This window comes from Mobula birostris, chromosome 11, assembly GCF_030028105.1.
Source record: "Mobula birostris isolate sMobBir1 chromosome 11, sMobBir1.hap1, whole genome shotgun sequence".
NCBI classification, from domain to species: domain Eukaryota; kingdom Metazoa; phylum Chordata; class Chondrichthyes; order Myliobatiformes; family Myliobatidae; genus Mobula; species Mobula birostris.
Genome location: NC_092380.1, coordinates 116,450,939 through 116,469,680, shown reverse-complemented (window position 1 = coordinate 116,469,680; position 18,742 = coordinate 116,450,939). Strand labels below are relative to the sequence as shown.

The 18,742-nt window shown below is 47.4% G+C and overlaps 1 protein-coding gene across 10 annotated transcripts in view; it reads left to right on the top strand.

The window, feature by feature from the left end:
* sirt3 (sirtuin 3) overlaps positions 1 to 18,742 on the top strand; it is an 89,918-nt gene that overhangs the window by 45,119 nt on the left and 26,057 nt on the right. For 7 of the 10 annotated variants that reach the window (XR_011887823.1, XR_011887824.1, XR_011887822.1 and 4 more), the window contains exons 4-5: positions 12,806 to 13,038; positions 13,876 to 13,976. Coding sequence is in view for 6 of the 10 variants with exons in the window: in XM_072272934.1 (XP_072129035.1) it covers positions 12,806 to 13,038; positions 13,876 to 13,976 (334 nt within the window). In the remaining 4 variants the exon portion in view is untranslated. Of the gene's footprint in view, positions 1 to 12,805; positions 13,039 to 13,066; positions 13,168 to 13,875; positions 13,982 to 18,742 lie in introns of those variants that run through there. The other 3 variants (XM_072272935.1, XM_072272939.1, XM_072272936.1) reach the window with 2 other exon arrangements.

Sequence of the window (18,742 nt, the reverse complement as noted above, 5' to 3'; positions counted from 1 at the left end):
GGCAAAATTCAAAGTACTGTAAATTTATTATCAAAGCACGTATATGTTACCATAAACAATTCTGAGGTTCATTTTCTTACAGGCATTTATGGGAAAATAAAGAAATACAATGCAGTTTATGAAGAACTATAAATAACCAAGACTAGAAAACAACCAATGTGCAAAAGAAGACAAATCGTGCAAATAATACTTTATACTTTATTGTCACCAAACAATTTGATACTAGAACATACAATCATCTCAGTGATATCTGATTCTGCGCTTCCCGCTCCCTGGATTACAAATATTAAATATTAGAAATATTAAAAATTGTAAAATTAGTAAATATAAAAATTTAAATTATAAATCATAAATAGAAAATAGAAAAATGGAAAGTAAGGTAGTGCAAAAAACCCGAGAGGCAGGTCCGGATATTTGGAGGGTACGGCCCAGATCCGGGTCAGGATCCATTCAGCAGTCTCATCACAGTTGGAAAGAAGCTGTTCCCAAATCTGGCCGTACGAGTCTTCAGGCTCCTGAGCCTTCTCCCGAAGGGAAGAGGGATAAAAAGTGTGTTGGCTGGAAAAAAAAGTAAATCATTAATAGAGTCCCTGAAAGTGAGGCTGTAGGTCGTGGACTTGCTTTCAGGGACGCTAAGTATATTGATTTACAGTCAGTTACAACCCATGGAGTACCATTGAATCATTGCTCAGTCTGGGGAAAAGCTCACACACTACATTAGTGCCAAGCCCAATGTTGGCATCATTACTGGGCATACAGGTCTTCCCTAGGTCCTGACAGGGCTCCAGTCATGGCATGGTAACATAGTGACTGGCATAATGCTATAGCAGGTTCAATTCCTGCCCCTGTCTGTAAGGAGTTTGTATGTTCTCCTTTTGACTTGGTGGGTTTCTGCTGGGTGCTCTGGCTCCCTCCCATAGTCCGAAGATGTATGGGTTAGTAGGTTAGTAGGTGTAATTGGGTGGCGCAGCCCTGTTATCATGCTTACTGAATTGTTTACAAGTCAGAAATGCAGCTGGTTGGCAATATGTTTAAACAAAATTATTGGGTAGTCGAGGGCAACATTTAACTCAGCCCCAGGGTTCCCCCAACACTCAGACGTTGGTGAGCTGGCCGTAGATGGCCAGAGGCTGAACTCTCTGACACTGGATGTTCCCGCCTCAGATCCGGCAGCCAGTCCCATTCAACACAGGAGCAGGGGCAGGCGTTCAATGCCTGTTGGTTTTGGAGTTGGTCTGTTGTCTCATGTATGGAGATACAGTGAAAAGCTTTTGTGTTGTGTACTAGTTGGACAGTTCACTCTGTACATAGGTACATTGAGGCAGTAGAAAGGAAAACACAGTGTACAATAGAGTGCCACAATTATAGGGAAAGTGCAGTGCAGGGAGACCGATAAAGTACAAGTGCCAAAACGGGGTACTTGGTGAGATCAAGGGTTGGAGAAACATAGAAACATAGAAAACCTACAGCACAATACAGGCCCTTCGACCCACAAAGCTGTGCCGAACATGCCCTTACCTTAGAAATTACCAAGGGTTACCGATAGCCCTCTATTTTTCTAAGCTCCATGTACCTGTCCAGGAGTCTCTTAAAAGACCCTATCGTATCTGCCTCCACCACTGTCGCCGGCAGCCCATTCCACACACTTACCACGCTCTGCATAAAAAACGTACCCCTGACGTCTCCTCTAAACCTTTTTCCAAGCACCTTAAAACTGTACCCTCTTGTGTCAGCCATTTCAGCCCTGGGAAAAAGCCTTTGACTATCCACATGATCAATGCCTCTCATCATCTTATACACCTCTATCAGGTCACCTCTCATCCTCCGTCGCTCTAAGGAGAAAAGGCCAAATTCACTCAATCTATTCTCATAAGGCATGCTCCCCAATCCAGGCAACATCCTTGTAAATCTCTTCTGCACCCTTTCTATGGTTTCCACATCCTTCCTGCAGTGAGGTGACCAGAATTGAGCACAGTACTCCAAGTGGGGTCTGACCAGGGTCCTATATAGCTGCAACATTACCTCGGTTCATCTTGTAACGTATGAGAGATTTGATAACAGTGGGATAGAAGCTGTCCCTCAGCCTGGTGGTACATGTTGCAGAGCTTTTGAAACTGAAGGGTAAAAGGAGGAGAGGGGATATCTGAGGCGGGTCGGATTTTTCTCTATGCTGGCTGCTTCACCAAGCAGCAAGAAGTGTAGACAGAGTCCATGGAGGAGGGGCTGGTCCCCTCTGCATCCTCTCTAAACCTTTCACATCCTTCCTAAAATGAAGAGACCAGCACTGAATATCAGTGGTGGTGCCAGAGATTTTTTCTTGCTGGTGCTACAGTGGGGCTGAATTATTCAGTGATGGTGCTGAGGGATGTACCCTATGGTAATATGTATTCGCAAGGTCAGATGTGTGGCATTCAAAAGTCAGTTTCAAGCATTATGTGCCTACTATAAATGGCCTCTGTTGATTCACAAGCAACAGCAATTGATAGATATAATATAGAAGTGAACTGTGACAGTGTCAACAGCATCGGAGACAACCCAGGCTACACGGAGCATAAACAAACAAATCAACAGAGCATCCCACCCACAGCACACAACATGAATCATGCACCAATCCCGCAATCAGCGTCAAATGCGTGCTTTTCAACTGAAAAACACAACACTAACCCACAATGTCCACTGCTATTACATAGGCAGACAATGCCAAAAGATACACCGTTATTAAAGTCAAATAAGGCAAACAACAGATGCAAGGCTTTACCAGGAGTTGGGCAAATCATACTCTAACTATGCAATACCTCAATTAATTCGGCTACTGAATGTAAAACAAAAATCAACAGAATCACCGCTTGGAAGTCTAAGCAAAACCAGTAGGCTTAATAGCAGTAAATGTAATATTTTAATATTTGCAGGAAACGTAAGGACTATAGGGTATCCACCACAAAATAATAATAATAATCAGCATTAGTCTTGGCCCAAATTTTTAAAAAATCAACTGCACTCACCATTGATGTTTTCAGAGAAGCTCAATCCATCTGTTGTTGTGATTGGTGGCGAAAGCATCAATGGTTTTCTGGATGTCAAGTGCTTTGGTCCTCCGGCTGTTTATGGCCAACAGGGCCAAGTTGCTGTTCCGAGCATCGCTGCTGCTATTCCTCAGGTAGTTTTTGAGGCGTCTGAGGCAAGAGAAACTCCGTTTGCATGAGGCAGATGTCACAGGTAGAGTAAGTGATATGCAGATTAGTTTGTATAAATCTATAAATACATCGCGGTAGGGTATCATTGGAGCTAGAAATTCCACTGTGTCATTCACTGTCTGTCCTTGCTAGAGACTCAGCCACAGCTCTCATATACTCAGGATTTTCTTGGACAATCTTTGCTTGTCCTTTGTCAAGCATATTTCCCAATCTTGAACCGTCTTGTTTTCTAAATCTGAATTCGGACCGTGCCTCCATAGCAAACTTATGAGCTGCATTTTCATGGTGGGTTTTGAAAGCTGTTGTAGCTTTCCGCCGGTTGCAGTAACCGGTGACAGTGAAGGTCGACTCAGAATGGAACCCATGTCCTCCACACAGGAAATGCCTGCATGCAAAGCAAAACGTAGGATCTTTCGTGATCGAATATCCAGTCGGTCAAATCAGCCACGAATAAAACTCCTTTGCTGATTGCCAAACTGTTGCGAGCAGTGAAGGGTACTTTTTCAATGCTGGCCAACGGGGTCCTTCCTCAGGCTGCTGGTTGACATCGCTAACAATATTCCCGCTAGCACTCAGAGCAGCTTCATCCACGTTCTCTTCCGAATCCTGCTCCATTTCTTGTTCCAGCAACACACATCAAAGTTGCCGGTGAACGCAGCAGGCCAAGCAGCATCTGTAGGAAGAGGTGCAGTCGACGTTTCAGGCCGAGACCCTTCGTCAGGACTAACTGAAGGAAGAGTGAGTAAGGGATTTGAAAGTTGGAGGGGGAGGGGGAGATCCAAAATGATAGGAGAAGACAGGAGGGGGAGGGATGGAGCCAAGAGCTGGACAGGTGATTGGGAAAGGGGATATGAGAGGATCATGGGACAGGAGGTCCGGGAAGAAAGACAGTGGGGGGGCCCAGAGGATGGGTAAGAGGTATATTCAGAGGGACAGAGGGAGAAAAAGGAGAGTGAGAGAAAGAATGTGTGCATAAAAATAAGTAACAGATGGGGTACGAGGGGGAGGTGGGGCATTAGCGGAAGTTAGAGAAGTCGATGTTCATGCCATCAGGTTGGAGGCTACCCAGACGGAATATAAGGTGTTGTTCCTCCAACCCGAGTGTGGCTTCATCTTTACAGTAGAGGAGGCCGTGGATAGACATGTCAGAATGGGAATGGGATGTGGAATTAAGATGTGTGGCCACTGGGAGATCCTGCTTTCTCTGGCGGACAGAGCGTAGATGTTCAGCAAAGCGGTCTCCCCGTCTGCGTCGGGTCTCGCCAATATATAAAAGGCCACATCAGGAGCACCGGACGCAGTATATCACCCCAGCCGACTCACAGGTGAAGTGTTGCCTCACCTGGAAGGACTGTTTGGGGCCCTGAATGGTGGAAAGGGAGGAAGTGTAAGGGCATGTGTAGCACTTGTTCCGCTTACACGGATAAGTGCCAGGAGGGAGATCAGTGGGGAGGGATGGGGGGGGGGGACGAATGGACAAGGGAGTTGTGTAGGGAGCGATCCCTGCGGAATGCAGGGGGGGGGGAGGGAAAGATGTGCTTAGTGGTGGGATCCCGTTGGAGGTGGCGGAAGTTACGGAGAATAATATGTTGGACCCGGAGGCTGGTGGGGTGGTAGGTGAGGACCAGGGGAACCCTATTCCTAGTGGGGTGGCGGGAGGATGGAGTGAGAGCAGATGTAAGTGAAATGGGGGAGATGCGTTTAAGAGCAGAGTTGATAGTGGAGGAAGGAAAGCCCCTTTCTTTAAAAAAGGAAGACATCTCCCTCGTCCTAGAATGAAAAGCCTCATCCTGAGAGCAGATGCGGCGGAGATGGAGGAATTGCGAGAAGGGGATGGTGGTTTTGCAAGAGACAGGGTGAGAAGAGGAATAGTCCAGATAGCTGTGAGAGTCAGTAGGCTTATAGTAGACATCAGTGGATAAGCTGTCTCCAGAGACAGAGACAGAAAGATCTAGAAAGAGGAGGGAGGTTTCGGAAATGGACCAGGTAAACTTGAGGGCAGGGTGAAAGTTGGAGGCAAAGTTAATAAAGTCAACGAGTTCTGCATGCGTGCAGGAAGCAGCGCCAATGCAGTCGTCGATGTAGCGAAGGAAAAGTGGGGGACAGATACCAGAATAGGCACGGAACATAGATTGTTCCACAAACCCAACAAAAAGGCAGGCATAGCTAGGACCCATACAGGTGCCTATAGCTACACCTTTAGTTTGGAGGAAGTGGGAGGAGCCAAAGGAGAAATTATTAAGAGTAAGGACTAATTCCGCTAGACGGAGCAGAGTGATGGTAGAGGGGTACTAATTAGGTCTGGAATCCAAAAAGAAGCATAGAGCTTTGAGACCTTCCTGATGGGGGATGGAAGTATATAAGGGCTGGACATCCATGGTGAAAATAAAGCAGTGGGGGCCAGGGAACTTAAAATCATCGAAAAGTTTCTTGTTTCTCTACTTCGCCCTCACACTCCTTCGATGAACCGCTGTCGTCCTCATCCCCACGTACTTCTTTCTGCATGTCACTTTCAATTAAGACATGCTCAGGCTGAGACACCACTGATTCCTCTGGATGAGGTCGCTTACTCACTAAAAATAGATCCATTTTTCATGCTGGCCAAAATAATGCACGTGCCAGGCCCATGCTAGCTTGTGTGTGTGTGGTGCATCCGATAGTCTCGCGAGACCATGGATCTGCGTCTGGATGTATACTATCAATCTCTCACGTGAGTGAGAGTGAGTGACAACACCACCTTAAGTGATCTTCAATCAGCTTAACTGATCTGAGGACAGCAACAGCAAGACACTGACAACGAACAAATAAGCAGAAGTGTAGGGTGGATCTGACAGAGTTTATAACTTTATTGCTGCGTGGTGCTATGGTAATTGGGGGCACTGTTTCACTAGATCAACTGGAGAAACAAGTTGTATTCGAAACTATACAGAGAAAGCAAAGCAGTTGCAATTTGTATGTCAAATTTCAGTTAATTTCTCGGTGGTGCTACACTGGTGCTATTGCAATTTCTGCTGGGGCTATAGCACCAGCTAGCACCACCTTAGCACCGCCCCTGCTGAACATAATACTCCAAGTGTGGTGTAGCCAGGGTTTTATAAAGCTGAGCCCAGTCCCCTGACAAGGGAAGGCCAACACTCCACACAACCTCATAACCACCCTATCAATCTGCACGACATATAATGGACATGGTCCCGAGATCCCTGTGTTAGAAAACATAGAAAACTTACAGCACAATACAGGTTCTTCGGCCCACAAAACTGTGCCGAACATGTCCTTATCTTAGAAATTACCAAGGCTTACCAATAGCTCTCTATTTTTCTAAGCTCCATGTACCTGTCCAGGAGTCTCTTAAAAGACCCTATCATATCCACCTCCACCACTGTTGCCGGCAGCCCATTCCACACACTTACCACGCTCTGCATAAAAAACGTACCCCTGACATCTCCTCTAAACCTTTTTCCAAGCACCTTAAAACTGTGCCCTCTTGTGTCAGCCATTTCAGCCCTGGGAAAAAGCCTCTGACTATTCATATGGTCAATGCCTCTCATCATCTTATACACCTCTATCAGGTTACCTCTCATCCTCCATCGCCCCAAGGAGAAAAGGCCAAGTTCACTCAACCTATTCTCATCAGTCATGCTCCCCAATCCAGGCAACATCCTTGTAATTCTCTCTGTACCCTTTCTATGGTTTCCATGTCCTTCCTGTAGTGAGGCAACTAGAACTGAGCACAGTTATCCAAGTGGGGTCTGACCAGGGTCCTACATAGCTGCAACATTACCTCTCGGCTGTTAAACTCAGTCCCATGATTGATGAAGGCCAATACACCATATGCCTTCTTAACCACAGAGTCAACCTAAGCAGCAGCTTTGAGTGTCCTTTGGACTCAGACCCCAAGATCCCGCTGATCCTCCACACTGCCAAGAGTCCTGACATTAACCCTGTATTCTGCCTTTGTTTAGCCTTCCAAAAGTGAATCACTTCGCACTTTACTCCATTGAACTCCACTGTCACTCTCAGCTCAGCTCTTCATTTCCATAGATCATCCGGCATAGGAACAGAATTAGGCCATTCGGCCCATCAAGTCTGCTCCATATTTTAATCATGGCTGATCCTTTTTCCCCTCCTCAACCCCACCCCTGTCCTTCTCCCCATAACCTTTGATGCCATGTCCAAAAAACACCCAATGATCTGGCCTCCACAGCTGCTTGTGGTAACAAATTACACAAATTTACCATCCCCTGGCTAAGGAGATTTCTCTGCATCTCTGTTTTAAATGAAACCACTTGATCCTGAGTCAGTGCCCTCTTGTCCTAGACTCCCCCACATGAGAAACATCATTTCCACATCTGGTCCTAGACCTTTCAACACTCAAAAGGTTTCAATGAGATCCTCCCTCATCCTTCTAAATTCCAGTGAGTACAGACCCAGAGCCATCAAATGTTCATCCTATGGTATCCTTTTCATTCCTGGTATCATCCTTATGAACCTCCACTGAACCCTTTCCAATGTCAGCACATCTCTTCTCAGATGAGGAGCCCAAAACTGTTCACAGTACTCAAGGTGAGGTCTCAGCAGTACCTTATAAAGCCTCAGCATCACATCCCTGCTCTTGTATTCTAGACCTCTTGAAATGAATACTAACATTGCACGGAGCTGAGGATGAGCTAAGAGGTTTACAAATAGATGATGGATGTAAAATGAAAGTAAGGAAGGACAAGCCAATGATTGGATACAAATGCAGACAGGGCAAAGAGTTAAATTGTACCACAGAGGCAAAAATCAGAAGGGTGAAGAATGCAGGACTGAAGGTGCTGTATTTAAATATGCGTAACATTCTGAATAAGGTGGACAAATGTGTGGCACAATTAGAGATTGGTCGGTATGACATTGTGGGCATCACTGAGTTGTGGCTGAAAGAAGGCCATAGTTGGGAACTTAACATCATAGGATATACTTTGTATCAAAAGTACAGGCAGGAAGACATAGGCGGTGGTGTAGCTCTGTTGGAAAGAGATGGAATTACATCTTTCAGAAGAGGTCAGAGAATGTTGAATCTTTGTGGGTGGAGTCAAGAAACTGCAAGGGTAAAAAGACCATTATGGGAATCAAATATAGGCCTCCAAAGAGTAGCCATATACAAAGAGTAAAAGGGAGGTGAGAATTGATATTGGGCCACTGGAAAATGATGCTGGTCAGGTCGTATTGGGGGACAAAGAAATGGCAGATGAATTTGCATCTGGCTACTTTTGTATCTGTCTTCACTGTAAGGTGGACAAATCACCTGGACCAGATGGACTACACCCCAGAGTCCTGAGAGAGGTTACTGAAGAGATAAGAGATGCATTAGTCATGATCTTTCAAGAATCACTTGGTTTTGCCATGGTTCCAGAGGTCTGGAAACTTGCAAATGTCACTCCACTCTTTATGAAGGGAGGAAAGCCAAAGAAAGAAAATTATTAGCCAGTTAGCCTAAACTCAGTGTTTGGGAGTGTTGGAGTCTATTATTAATGATGAGGTTTCGGGGTACTTGGAGACTAATGATAAAATAAGTCAAAGTCAGCATGGTTTCTGTTAAGGTGAATCTTGCCTGACAAATCTGTTAAGAGTTCTTCGAGGAAGTAACATGCAGGGTAGACAAAGGAGAGGCGGTGGATGTCATTTACTTGGGTTTTCGGAAGGAATTTGATAAGGTGCCACACATGAGGCTGCTGAACAAGATAAAATCCTATGTCGTTACAGGAAAGATACTGGCATGGACAGAGGAATGGCTGACAGGCAGGAGGCAGTGAGTGGGAATTAAAGGGACTCTTCCTTCAGTTAGTCCTGACGAAGGGTCTCGGCCTGAAACGTCGACTGCACCTCTTCCTAGAGATGCTGCCTGGCCTGCTGCGTTCACCAGCAACTTTTATGTGTGTTGATTAAAGGGACCTTTTCTGGTTGGCTGCCGGTGACCAGTCCTGTTCCTCAGGGGTCAGTATTGGGAACACTACTTTTCACATTGGTTGTCAATGATTTAGATAATGGAATTGATGGCTTTGTGGCAAAGTTTGTGGATGATATGAAGATAGGTGGAGAGGTAGGTAGTGCTGAGAAAGCAATGCGATTGCAACAGGATGCAGACAAATTAGAAGAATGGGCAAAAAAGTGACAGCTGGAATACTGTGTTGGGAAACGTATGATAATGCATTTTGGTAACAGGAACAATGATGCAGACCATTATCTAAATGGGGAGAAGGTTCAAACATCAGAGGAGCAAAAGGACTTAGGAGTCCTCGTGCAAGACTCCCAGAAGTTTATAGGTTGAGCCTGTGGTAAAGAAGGCAAATGCAATGTTTGCATTTATTTCAAGAGGAATCGAATATAAAAGCAAGGAGGTAATGCTGAGGCTTTATAAGACACTAGTCAGGCTGCACTTGGAGTATTGTTAACAGTTTTGGGCCCCATGATCTCAGAAAGGATGTGTTGTCATTGGAGAGAGTCCAGAGGAGGTTCACCAGGATGATTCCAGGAATGAAGGGGTTAACATATGAGGAACGATTCGCAGCTTTGGGCCTGTACTCACTGGAATTTAGAAGGATGCAGGGGGATCTCATTGAAACCTACCAAATGTTGAAAGGACTAGATAAAGTGGATGCGTTGAGGATGGTGGGGTTATCCAGAACTAGAGGGCACAGGCTCAGAATTGATGAGTGACCCTTCAGAACAGAGGTAAGGAGGAATTTTTTAGCCAGAGAGCGGTGAATCTGTGGAATCATGTGCCACAGACTCGGTGGAGGCCAAGTCCGTATGTATATTTAAAGCGAAAGTTGATTGTTTCCTGATCGCTCAGTGCATTAAAGGATAAGGTGTGTAGGCAGAGCTATGGGGTTGAGTTGGATCCGGGATCAAATGATGGAATCACTGAGCAGAATCGATGGGCTGAATGGCCTTGTTCTGCTCCTGACTTATGGTTTTATGGTCTTATTTGCCTTCCTTGCCACTGACTCTACCTGCAAGTTAACCTTTGAGGCGTTCTGCACAAGGACTCCCAAATCTCTTTGCATCGCAGATTTTTGGATTTTCTCCCCATTTAGAAAACAGTTTGTTCATTTATTTTTTTCCAAATAAAGTGCATCACCATGCATTTTCCAACATTGTATTTCATTTGCCATTTTTTTCCCATTCTCCTAATATGCGTAAGTCCTTCTGCAGTCTACCTGTTTCCTCAACAGTACAGCCTTCCACCAACCTTTGTATCATCTGCAAACTTGGCAACAAAGCCATCTATTCCATCATCTATATCTTTGACATACAGCATAAAGAAAATCAGTCCCAACACCGACCACTGTGGAACACCACAGTTCCCGGCAGCCAACCAGAAAAGGATCCTTTTATTCCCACTCGCTGCCTCCTATCAATCAGCCAATGCTCCAACCATGCCAGTAAGTTTCCTGTAATACTTAACTTAGTAAGCAGCCTCATGTGTGGCACCCTGTCAAAGGCCTTCTGAAAGTCCAAATATACAACATGCACTGTATCCCCTTTATCCATCCTACCTGTAATTTCCTCAAAGAATTCCAACAGGTTCGTCAGGCCAGATTTTCCCTCAAGGGAACCATGCTGACTTTGTCCTATCTTGTCATGTATCGCCCAGTACTCCATCACCTCATCCTGAATAATTGACTGTAACATTCTCCCAACCACTGAGGTCAGGCTAATTGGTTTATAATTTCCTTCCTGCTGCCTTCCTCCTTTCTTAAAGATAGGAGTAACATTCAAAAGGTTTCAATGAGATCCCCCCTCTAATTTCGTCGAAATCCTGATGTAACCTATGACAACCTTCAATGCTATCAACAACAACTCAATACCATTTATATTGAGTGAGATTGTTCTTGTGGCTGCACTCATCTTGCTCCTGTACACTGACTTATCAATTCATGTGATCCATTCATCAGTTGTGTCATCAGTGAATCCATAAATAGCATTTGAACTGATAACCCCAAGTTCAAAGTTAAACGTAAATTTATTGTCAAAGTGTATATATGTTATCATATACCACTTTGAGATACCTTTTCTTGCAGGCATTTTCAGAAAAATAAAGGATGATAATCGGAGTTACAAAAAATATACACAAACAGACAAAGACAGACAGCCAACATGTAAAAAAAAACAAACTTCAAATAAATAAATAATACTGAGAACATGAGTTGTAGAGTCCTTGAAAGTGAGTCTGTAGATTGTGAAATCAGTTCAGAGTTTTGGCGAATGAAGTTATCCACACCGGTTCAGGAGATTGATAGTTGGAGGGTAATAACTGTTCCTGAACCTGGTGCTGTGGTATATAAGGATTCTGTCCCTCCTGCCCGATGGTCGGAGTATGTCCTGAATGGCAGATGTCTTTGATGAGTCCTGAAGAAGGGTGTTGGCCTGAAATGTTAACTTTTATTCATTTCTATAGGTGCTGCCTGACCAGCTGAGTTCCTCCAGCATTTTGAGTGTCTGTTGCTTTGATGCTGGAGGCTGCTTTCCTGCAACAGCACTCTGTGTTAATGTGCTCACTGGTGGGGAGGACTTCATCTGTGCTGGGCTGAGCATATTCACTACTTTCTGTAGTTTTTTTTCTATTAACAGGCAGTGGTGTTTCCAAATCAGGCCGTGGTGCATTGGTGTTCCCAAACCAGGCTGTGATGCATTGGTGTTCCTAAACCAGGCTGTGATGCATTGGTGTTCCCAAACCAGGCCGTGATGTAGTGGTGTTTCCATACCAGGCCCTGATGCATTGGTGTTCCCAAACCAGGCCGTGATGTATTGGTGTTCCCATACCAGGCCGTGATGCATTGGTGTTCCCAAACCAGGCCGTGATGCATTGGTGTTCCTAAACCAGGCCGTGATGCATTGGTGTTCCCAAACCAGGCCGTGATGCACTGGTGTTCCTATAGCAAGCTGTGATACAATGGTGTTCACATATCAGGCCATGATGCACACAGTCAGGATACCTTCCACCGTTTATCTATTAAAGTTTGTCAAAGTTTTTGGTGACAAACTGAATCTTCACGAACCTCTAAGAAAGTGGAGGTAGGGTAGTGCCTTCTTTGTGATGGCACGTGTGTGCCAGTGCCTGGACAGATCCCCTGATATGAGAATGCAAAGGCATTTGTGGTGGAAGGTGGACCCTCTCTATCTACAATGCCCTGATGAGGACTGGCTCATGCATCTCTGGCTTTTTCCTTGTCTCGTTGAGAATCAGCTCTTTGGTTTTACTGACGTTGAGTGTTCCTGTGGCACCACTCAACAAGGTCTCGAGTCTCCTTCCTATGTGCTGGGACAAATGCTATACTGTATCCAGGCACCTGGGGTTTGGGATGGAGCTCAGCTCTCTGGGCCTATGAAGTTGTGGCTCTACCATAGAGTCTGGGTCGAGTCTATCTTCTCTCTTCCAGGGACGTCCTTGCACAGAGCCCAGTTTCTGCTCTTCATCCTCTGCTTCTTCCCACCCCAGCAAGGATGGCACAAATAACCAGTCTCTCTCTGTTGATGTGATATTGGATTGAGGGGGAGAGCAGGAGAGTTTGTGAACCCTGCAATTTGTCAAAGGGAATGACTGACCTGTGGACTATTTGTTGTTTCAGGTCACCGGGCAGTGGGCTATACGATAATTTACAACAGTATGACGTGCCCTATCCTGAGGCCGTCTTTGACATTGGTTACTTTGCCCACAACCCAGAGCCATTCTTTGCTGTGGCGAGGCAGTTGTACCCTGGGCACTGTAAACCCAACTTCACCCACTACTTCGTCAGGATGCTCTACCAGAAGGGACTGCTGCTGCGAATGTACACACAGAACATCGACGGCCTCGAACGGAGTGAGTGCCAGCTGTGGGCGGCAGCAGCAAACTTCCGGCAGGGCAGACAGTGTCCATTGGAAAAGAACCAGAGGGAACGCATGTTCCAATCCTACCCTGCCCTTTCCTGCACACGCAAAGCCACAAGCAGTGAGCATTTCCGGTAGACCTGTGCCTGAGCGATGGAGCTTTGCAGAGGGTAGGGAGAGCGGAGGGAGGATGGGGAGCTCAGGAAAGAGTGGGGATAAACCGTACACAGTACCCCAAATTAGACTGCACCAATGTCTAATACAACCGTAACTTCCACTTGATATCCCATCTCCTGTATTGAATACACTGATTTATGAAGGCCATAAGATCTTAAGACATAGAGCAGAATTAGGCTATTATTTGGCCCATTGAGTCTGCTTCACCATTCAATCATGACCAATTGTATTTTCCCCTCCCCAGCTCCATGATAAACTGCTCTAAAAAGCAGGCATGCAATAACACACTCCCTTTAGATCCATTACTGACTTGATTTTCCCCAATCTATCATTGTATCCTTGCAGTTTGTGAACTCAACCACAAGGATTCCACATCTTCCAGTCCTATCTCACATAGGACATAGATGACACATCTTTCTACTGATTTGTAGAATCAGTGGCACCAGTGCTCCACTTACTGACCAGATCATTGGGTCAGATGTCCACTCACCGAATGGGCCAATGGGCCATGGGGTCTGTTGTCCATACACTGACCTGTCCATGGGCTTTGTTGTCTACTCACTGAATGGGTTGTGGGGTCCAATGTCTATGCATTAACCTGACTGTGGGTTCCATTGTCCACTCACTGACTGCACCTGGTGCTATTTTTCAGGGGCTGGGATTCCACCACAGAAGCTTGTGGAAGCTCACGGGACATTTGCCACGGCAACCTGCACTGTCTGCCGAGGGAGTTTCACCTGGGAGCAGCTCCAAGTAGGGTAATGGGAAGTGGTGGGGAGGGGAAATCTGAGAGGGTGGTGTGAAGGTGAGGAATGGCTAAGGGTGCTGATGTGCTTGAGGAGGGAGCAGACATCCCAACATGGATAGAGGTTTTAAGATGGAGAAGGTCAAGAGGAGAAGATTTGGAGATAGGTCAGGGGAGGAGGACTGGAGATTGGTTGGGTCAGGGGGAGGTTTGAAACTGGAGAGGGTTGGAGAGGAGGATTGAAGAAGGGAGTGTCAAGGGGAGGAGGTCTGGAGATAGGGAGGGTCAGGGGGAGAAGGTTTGGAGATGGAATGGGTGAAGGGGAAGAGGTTTTAAGATGGTGTGGGTCAGTGGGAACAGGTTTGAAGATGGTGAGGGTCAATGGGAGGCAGTTTGGAGATGGTGTAGGTCAGCGGGAAAGGGTTTGGAAAAGGTAAGGTCAGTGGAAGGAGGTTTGGAAATGGTGAGGGTCTGGGGTAGAAGGTTTGGAGATGGTGTGGTTCAGTAGGAGGATGCTTGGAGATGGTGAGGGCCAATGGGAGGCATTCCGGATATGGCTAATGTCAGTGAGAGGAGGTTTGGAGATGGGGAGGTATAGGGGCAGGAGGTTTGAAGATAGGGTGGAGGATTGGAGGGTGAGCTTTAATGGGAGGAGCTTTGGAGATGGACAGAGTCATTGGGAGGAGAAGTGGAGGTGGGAGGAGGTTTGAAAACAGGGTGAGGGGAGCATCAGTGGGAGGCGTTTTGGAGATTTTGAGGGTTGGGGAGGAGGATTGGAGGTGGGGAGAGTCAAGGGTGGAGATTTGGAGATGGTGACAGTAAGAAGAGGAGGTTTGGAGATGTGGGTGAAAGGGAAGAGGTTTGAAGATGGTGTGGGTCAGTGGAAAGAGGATTGGAGATGGTGTGGGTCAGTGGTGGAAGGTTTGGAGATGGTCTGGGTCAGGGAAAGGATTCTTGGAGATGGAGAGGGTGTCAGGAGGAGGTTTGGAGATGGTGAAGCCAATAAGAGGAGTTTTTGAGATGGCTAATGTCACTGAAAGGAGGTTTGGAGATGGAGTTGGTCACTGCAAGATTTGGAGTTGGGGAAGTCAGTAGGAGGAGGTTTAGAGATGGTGGGGGTCAGTGGGAGGAGTTTTGGAGATGAGTAAGGTCAGAGGAGGAGTTTTTTGGAGATGGAGAGGGTCAGGGGAGGTGTCTTGGAGATGTTGGAGGATTGGACGGTAAGGGTCAGTTAGAGGAGTTTCGATATGGTGAGGGTCAGTGGGAGTAGGTTTGGAGATTGAGGGTTGAGGGAGAGAAGTTTGGAGATGCAGAGGGTCAAGGGTGGAAGTTTGGAGAGGGATTGTTGGTGAGAAGGTTTGCAGATGTAGAGGGTCAGTGGGAGGATGTTTGGATATAAGGAGGGTCAATGGGAGGAGGTTTGGAGATGGTGAGGGCCAGTAGACAGAGTTTTGGAGATGGAGCGGGTCAGTGGGAGGAGGTTTGGAGATTCTGAAGGTCAATCGGAGGAGGAGTTTTGAAGATGAAGAAGGTCAGCGGGTGGAGGTGGGAGGAGGTTGGAGATGGTGAGGGTCAAGGGAGGAGTTTTGAGGTGCTGAGGTCAGGGGAGGAGATTTGGAGATGGTGAGGGTCAGTGGGGGAGGTTTGGAGATGGTGAGGGTCAGTGGAGGAGGTTTGGAGATGGTGAGGGTCAGTGGGAGGTTGTTTGGAGATTGTGAGGGTCAGGAGGAGGTTTGGAGATGGGGATGGTCAAGGGTGGAGGTTTGGAGGTGGCAGTGTGAGGGGAGGAGGTTTGATGATGGAGAATGTTTAGGGGAGGAGGTTTGGAAAGTAAGGATCAGTGGGAAGATGTTTGGATATGGAGAGGGTCAGGGGCAGGAGGTTTTGAGGTGAGGAGGTCAATGAAGGAGGTTTAGAAGTAGGGGGGTCAAAGGAATAGGAGAGTTGGAGACGGTGAGGGTCAATGGGCGGAGGCTTGGAGATGGAGAGGGTTAGAGAGAGGAGTTTTGAAGATGGGGAGGGCATGTGATGGAGTTTTTGAGAGAGAGGTTTAATGGGAGGAGCTTTGGAGATGGAGAGGCTCAGTGGAAGAAGGTTAGGAGAGTCAGGTAAGGAGGTTTGGAGATGTTGAGGGTCAGAGGAGGAGGTTTAAAGTTGGAGAGGGTTGAGGAGAAGTTTGAAGAGGGGAGGGTCAAGGGTAGTGTTTTGGAGATAGGAAGGGCCTGGAAGGCGGATTGGGGATTGTGAAGGTCAGGAGGAGAAAGTTCGGAGATCGTGAAGGTCAGTGGGAAGGGTTTTGGACATGTTGAGGGTCAGGAAGACGAGGTTTGGATGGGGAAGGTCAGGGAGGAGGTTTGGATGGGGAGGGTCGGGGAGGAGGATTGGAGCTGGGAGGGTCAGGGGAAAGAGCTTTGGATATGGAGAGGTTCAAAGGAGGAGATTTGGAGATGGTGTAGGTCAGAGGTGGAGGTTTGGAGAGTTAAGGGTCAGTGGGAGGAGGTTTAAATGTGGGTGGGGGTCAGCAGGAGGAGGCTGGAGATGTAGAGGTCAATGGGAGGAGGTTTGGAATTAGGGAGATTCAGGAGAGGAGGCTTAGAGATGGTGAGGGCTGTGGGAGGAGGTTTAGAGATGGTGAGGGCTGTGGGAGGAGGTTTAGAGATGGTGAGGGTTGGTGGGAAGAGGTTTGGAGATGGTGAGGGCTGTGGGAGGAGATTTGGAGATGGTGAGGGCTGTGGGAGGAGGTTTAGAGATGGTGAGGGCTGTGGGAGGAGGTTTGGAGTTGGGAGTGCTAGCAGCAAGAGGTTTAGAGATGGGCTGGGTCAGAGGTCATGGTTTGGAGTTGGTGAAGGTCAGGGTAGCAGATGGAGAGGATCAGGGGAAAGAGTTTTGGAGATGGAGAGGCTCAAAGGAGGTTTGGAGATGGGGATGGTCGGGGCAGGAGGTTTGGAGATGGTGACGGTCAGTGGGGGAGGCTTGGAGATAGAGAGGGTCAGGGCACATGGAATGGTAAGGGGGAGTTGGAAGTGAGAGAGTAAATGGAGGTGATTTAGAGGTAGGAGGGACAAAGGAGTAGGAGATTTGGAGATGGAGGGGTCGGAAGGTTGTTTGGAGATGGGAAGAATCAAGGGAAGTGGTTTGAAGGAGAGGGTTGAGGGGGTGAGCGGGTCAATGGAGGAGATTTAGAGTCAGGATAGTCAAAGGAATAGGAGATTTGGAGATGGTTTAGGTCAATGGGTGCAGGCTTGAAGATAGGGAGGGTTAGAGGAAGGAATTTTGATGATAGGAAGGGCATGTGGAGGGGGTTTTGAGGGAGAGGGTTAATGGGAGGAGTTTTGGAGATGGAAAGGGTCAAGGGAGGAGATTTGGATATGGTAAAGCTCAAAGGAGGAGGTTCGAAGTTGAAGACGGTTGAGCGGTTTGAAGATGGGAGGGTCAAGGGGAGGTGTTCTGGAGATAGGGAGGGTCGGGAAAGAGGTTTGGGGATGGTGAAGGTCGGGAGGAGGTTTGGGGATGGTGATAGTCGGGGAGGAGGTTTGGAGATGGTGAAGATCAATGGGAGTAAATTTGGAGTTGTTGAGGGTCAGGTGGAGTATTAGAGCTGGGAGGGTCAGGGGAGGAGGTTTGGAGGTGGCAGGGTGAAGGGAAGAGGTTTGAAGATGGTGCAGGTCAGCGGGAGGCGGTTTGGAGGGTAAGGGCCTGTGGGAGGAGGTATGGAGATAGTGAGGTCAATAGGAGGAGGTATGGAGATAGTGAGGTCAATGGGAGGAGGTATGGAGATAGTGAAGTTCCATGGGAGGAGGTTTGGAGTTGTAGAGGGCCAGTGGGAGGAGCTTTAGAGTTGGAGAGAGTCAGGTGCAGGGAGTTAGGAGATGGATAAGGTTAAGGGAGGTGGATTGGAGATTGAGAGGCTCAAGGGGAGTAGGTTTGGAGGCGGGGCGTTCAATGGATGATGTGGAGGAAGTTCGGAGATGGGTAAGGTCAGGGGAAGAGGTTTGAAGTTGGAGGATGTTGGGGAGGAGGTTTGAAGATGGGAGAGTGAAGGGAAGGGGGTCTGGAGATAAGGAGGCTCAGAGGTGAGGAAAACTAGAGATGGTGAGGGTCAGGAAGGAAGTTTGGAGATGGTGCTGGTCAGAGGGTGGTGTTTTGGTGAAAGTCATGGAGAGGAGGTTTGGAGATGTGAGGGTCGGTGGGAGAAGATTTGGAAATGGAGCTGGTCAGCAGAAGGAGGTTTGGAGGGTGAGGGCCATGGAGGTGGGGATAGTCAGATGAGGAATGTGGAGATGGTGAGGATCAATGAGAGGTGTTTGGAGATGGGCAGGGTTAGGAGAAGGAGTTGTGAAGAGGGGAAGGGTGGGGGAGGAGATCTGAAGGATGAAGGTTAATGGGAGGAGGTTTGAAGAAACGGAGAGTCAGTGAGAAGAGGCATGCAGATGGCTAAAGTCAGTGGGAGTAGGATTGGAGATGGTGAGGTTGAGTGAGAGGAAGTGTGGAGATTTTGAGAGTCGGGGAGAAGAATTTGAAATGGGGGGTCACAGGTGGAGATTTGGAGATGGGGATGGTCAAGGGAGGAGGTTTAGAGATGGTCAAGTTCAGGTGGCGGAGGTTTGAATGTGGTGAGAGTCAGTGGGAGGTGTGGAGATGTAGAGGGCCAATGGGAAGAGCTTTGGAATTGGAGAGGATCAATGGAGGAGGTTTGGAGAGGTGGATGGTCAGCAGGAGGAGCTTTGGAGATGGTGAGAGTTGGTGGAGGAGATTTGGAGTTTGGAGGGTCAGG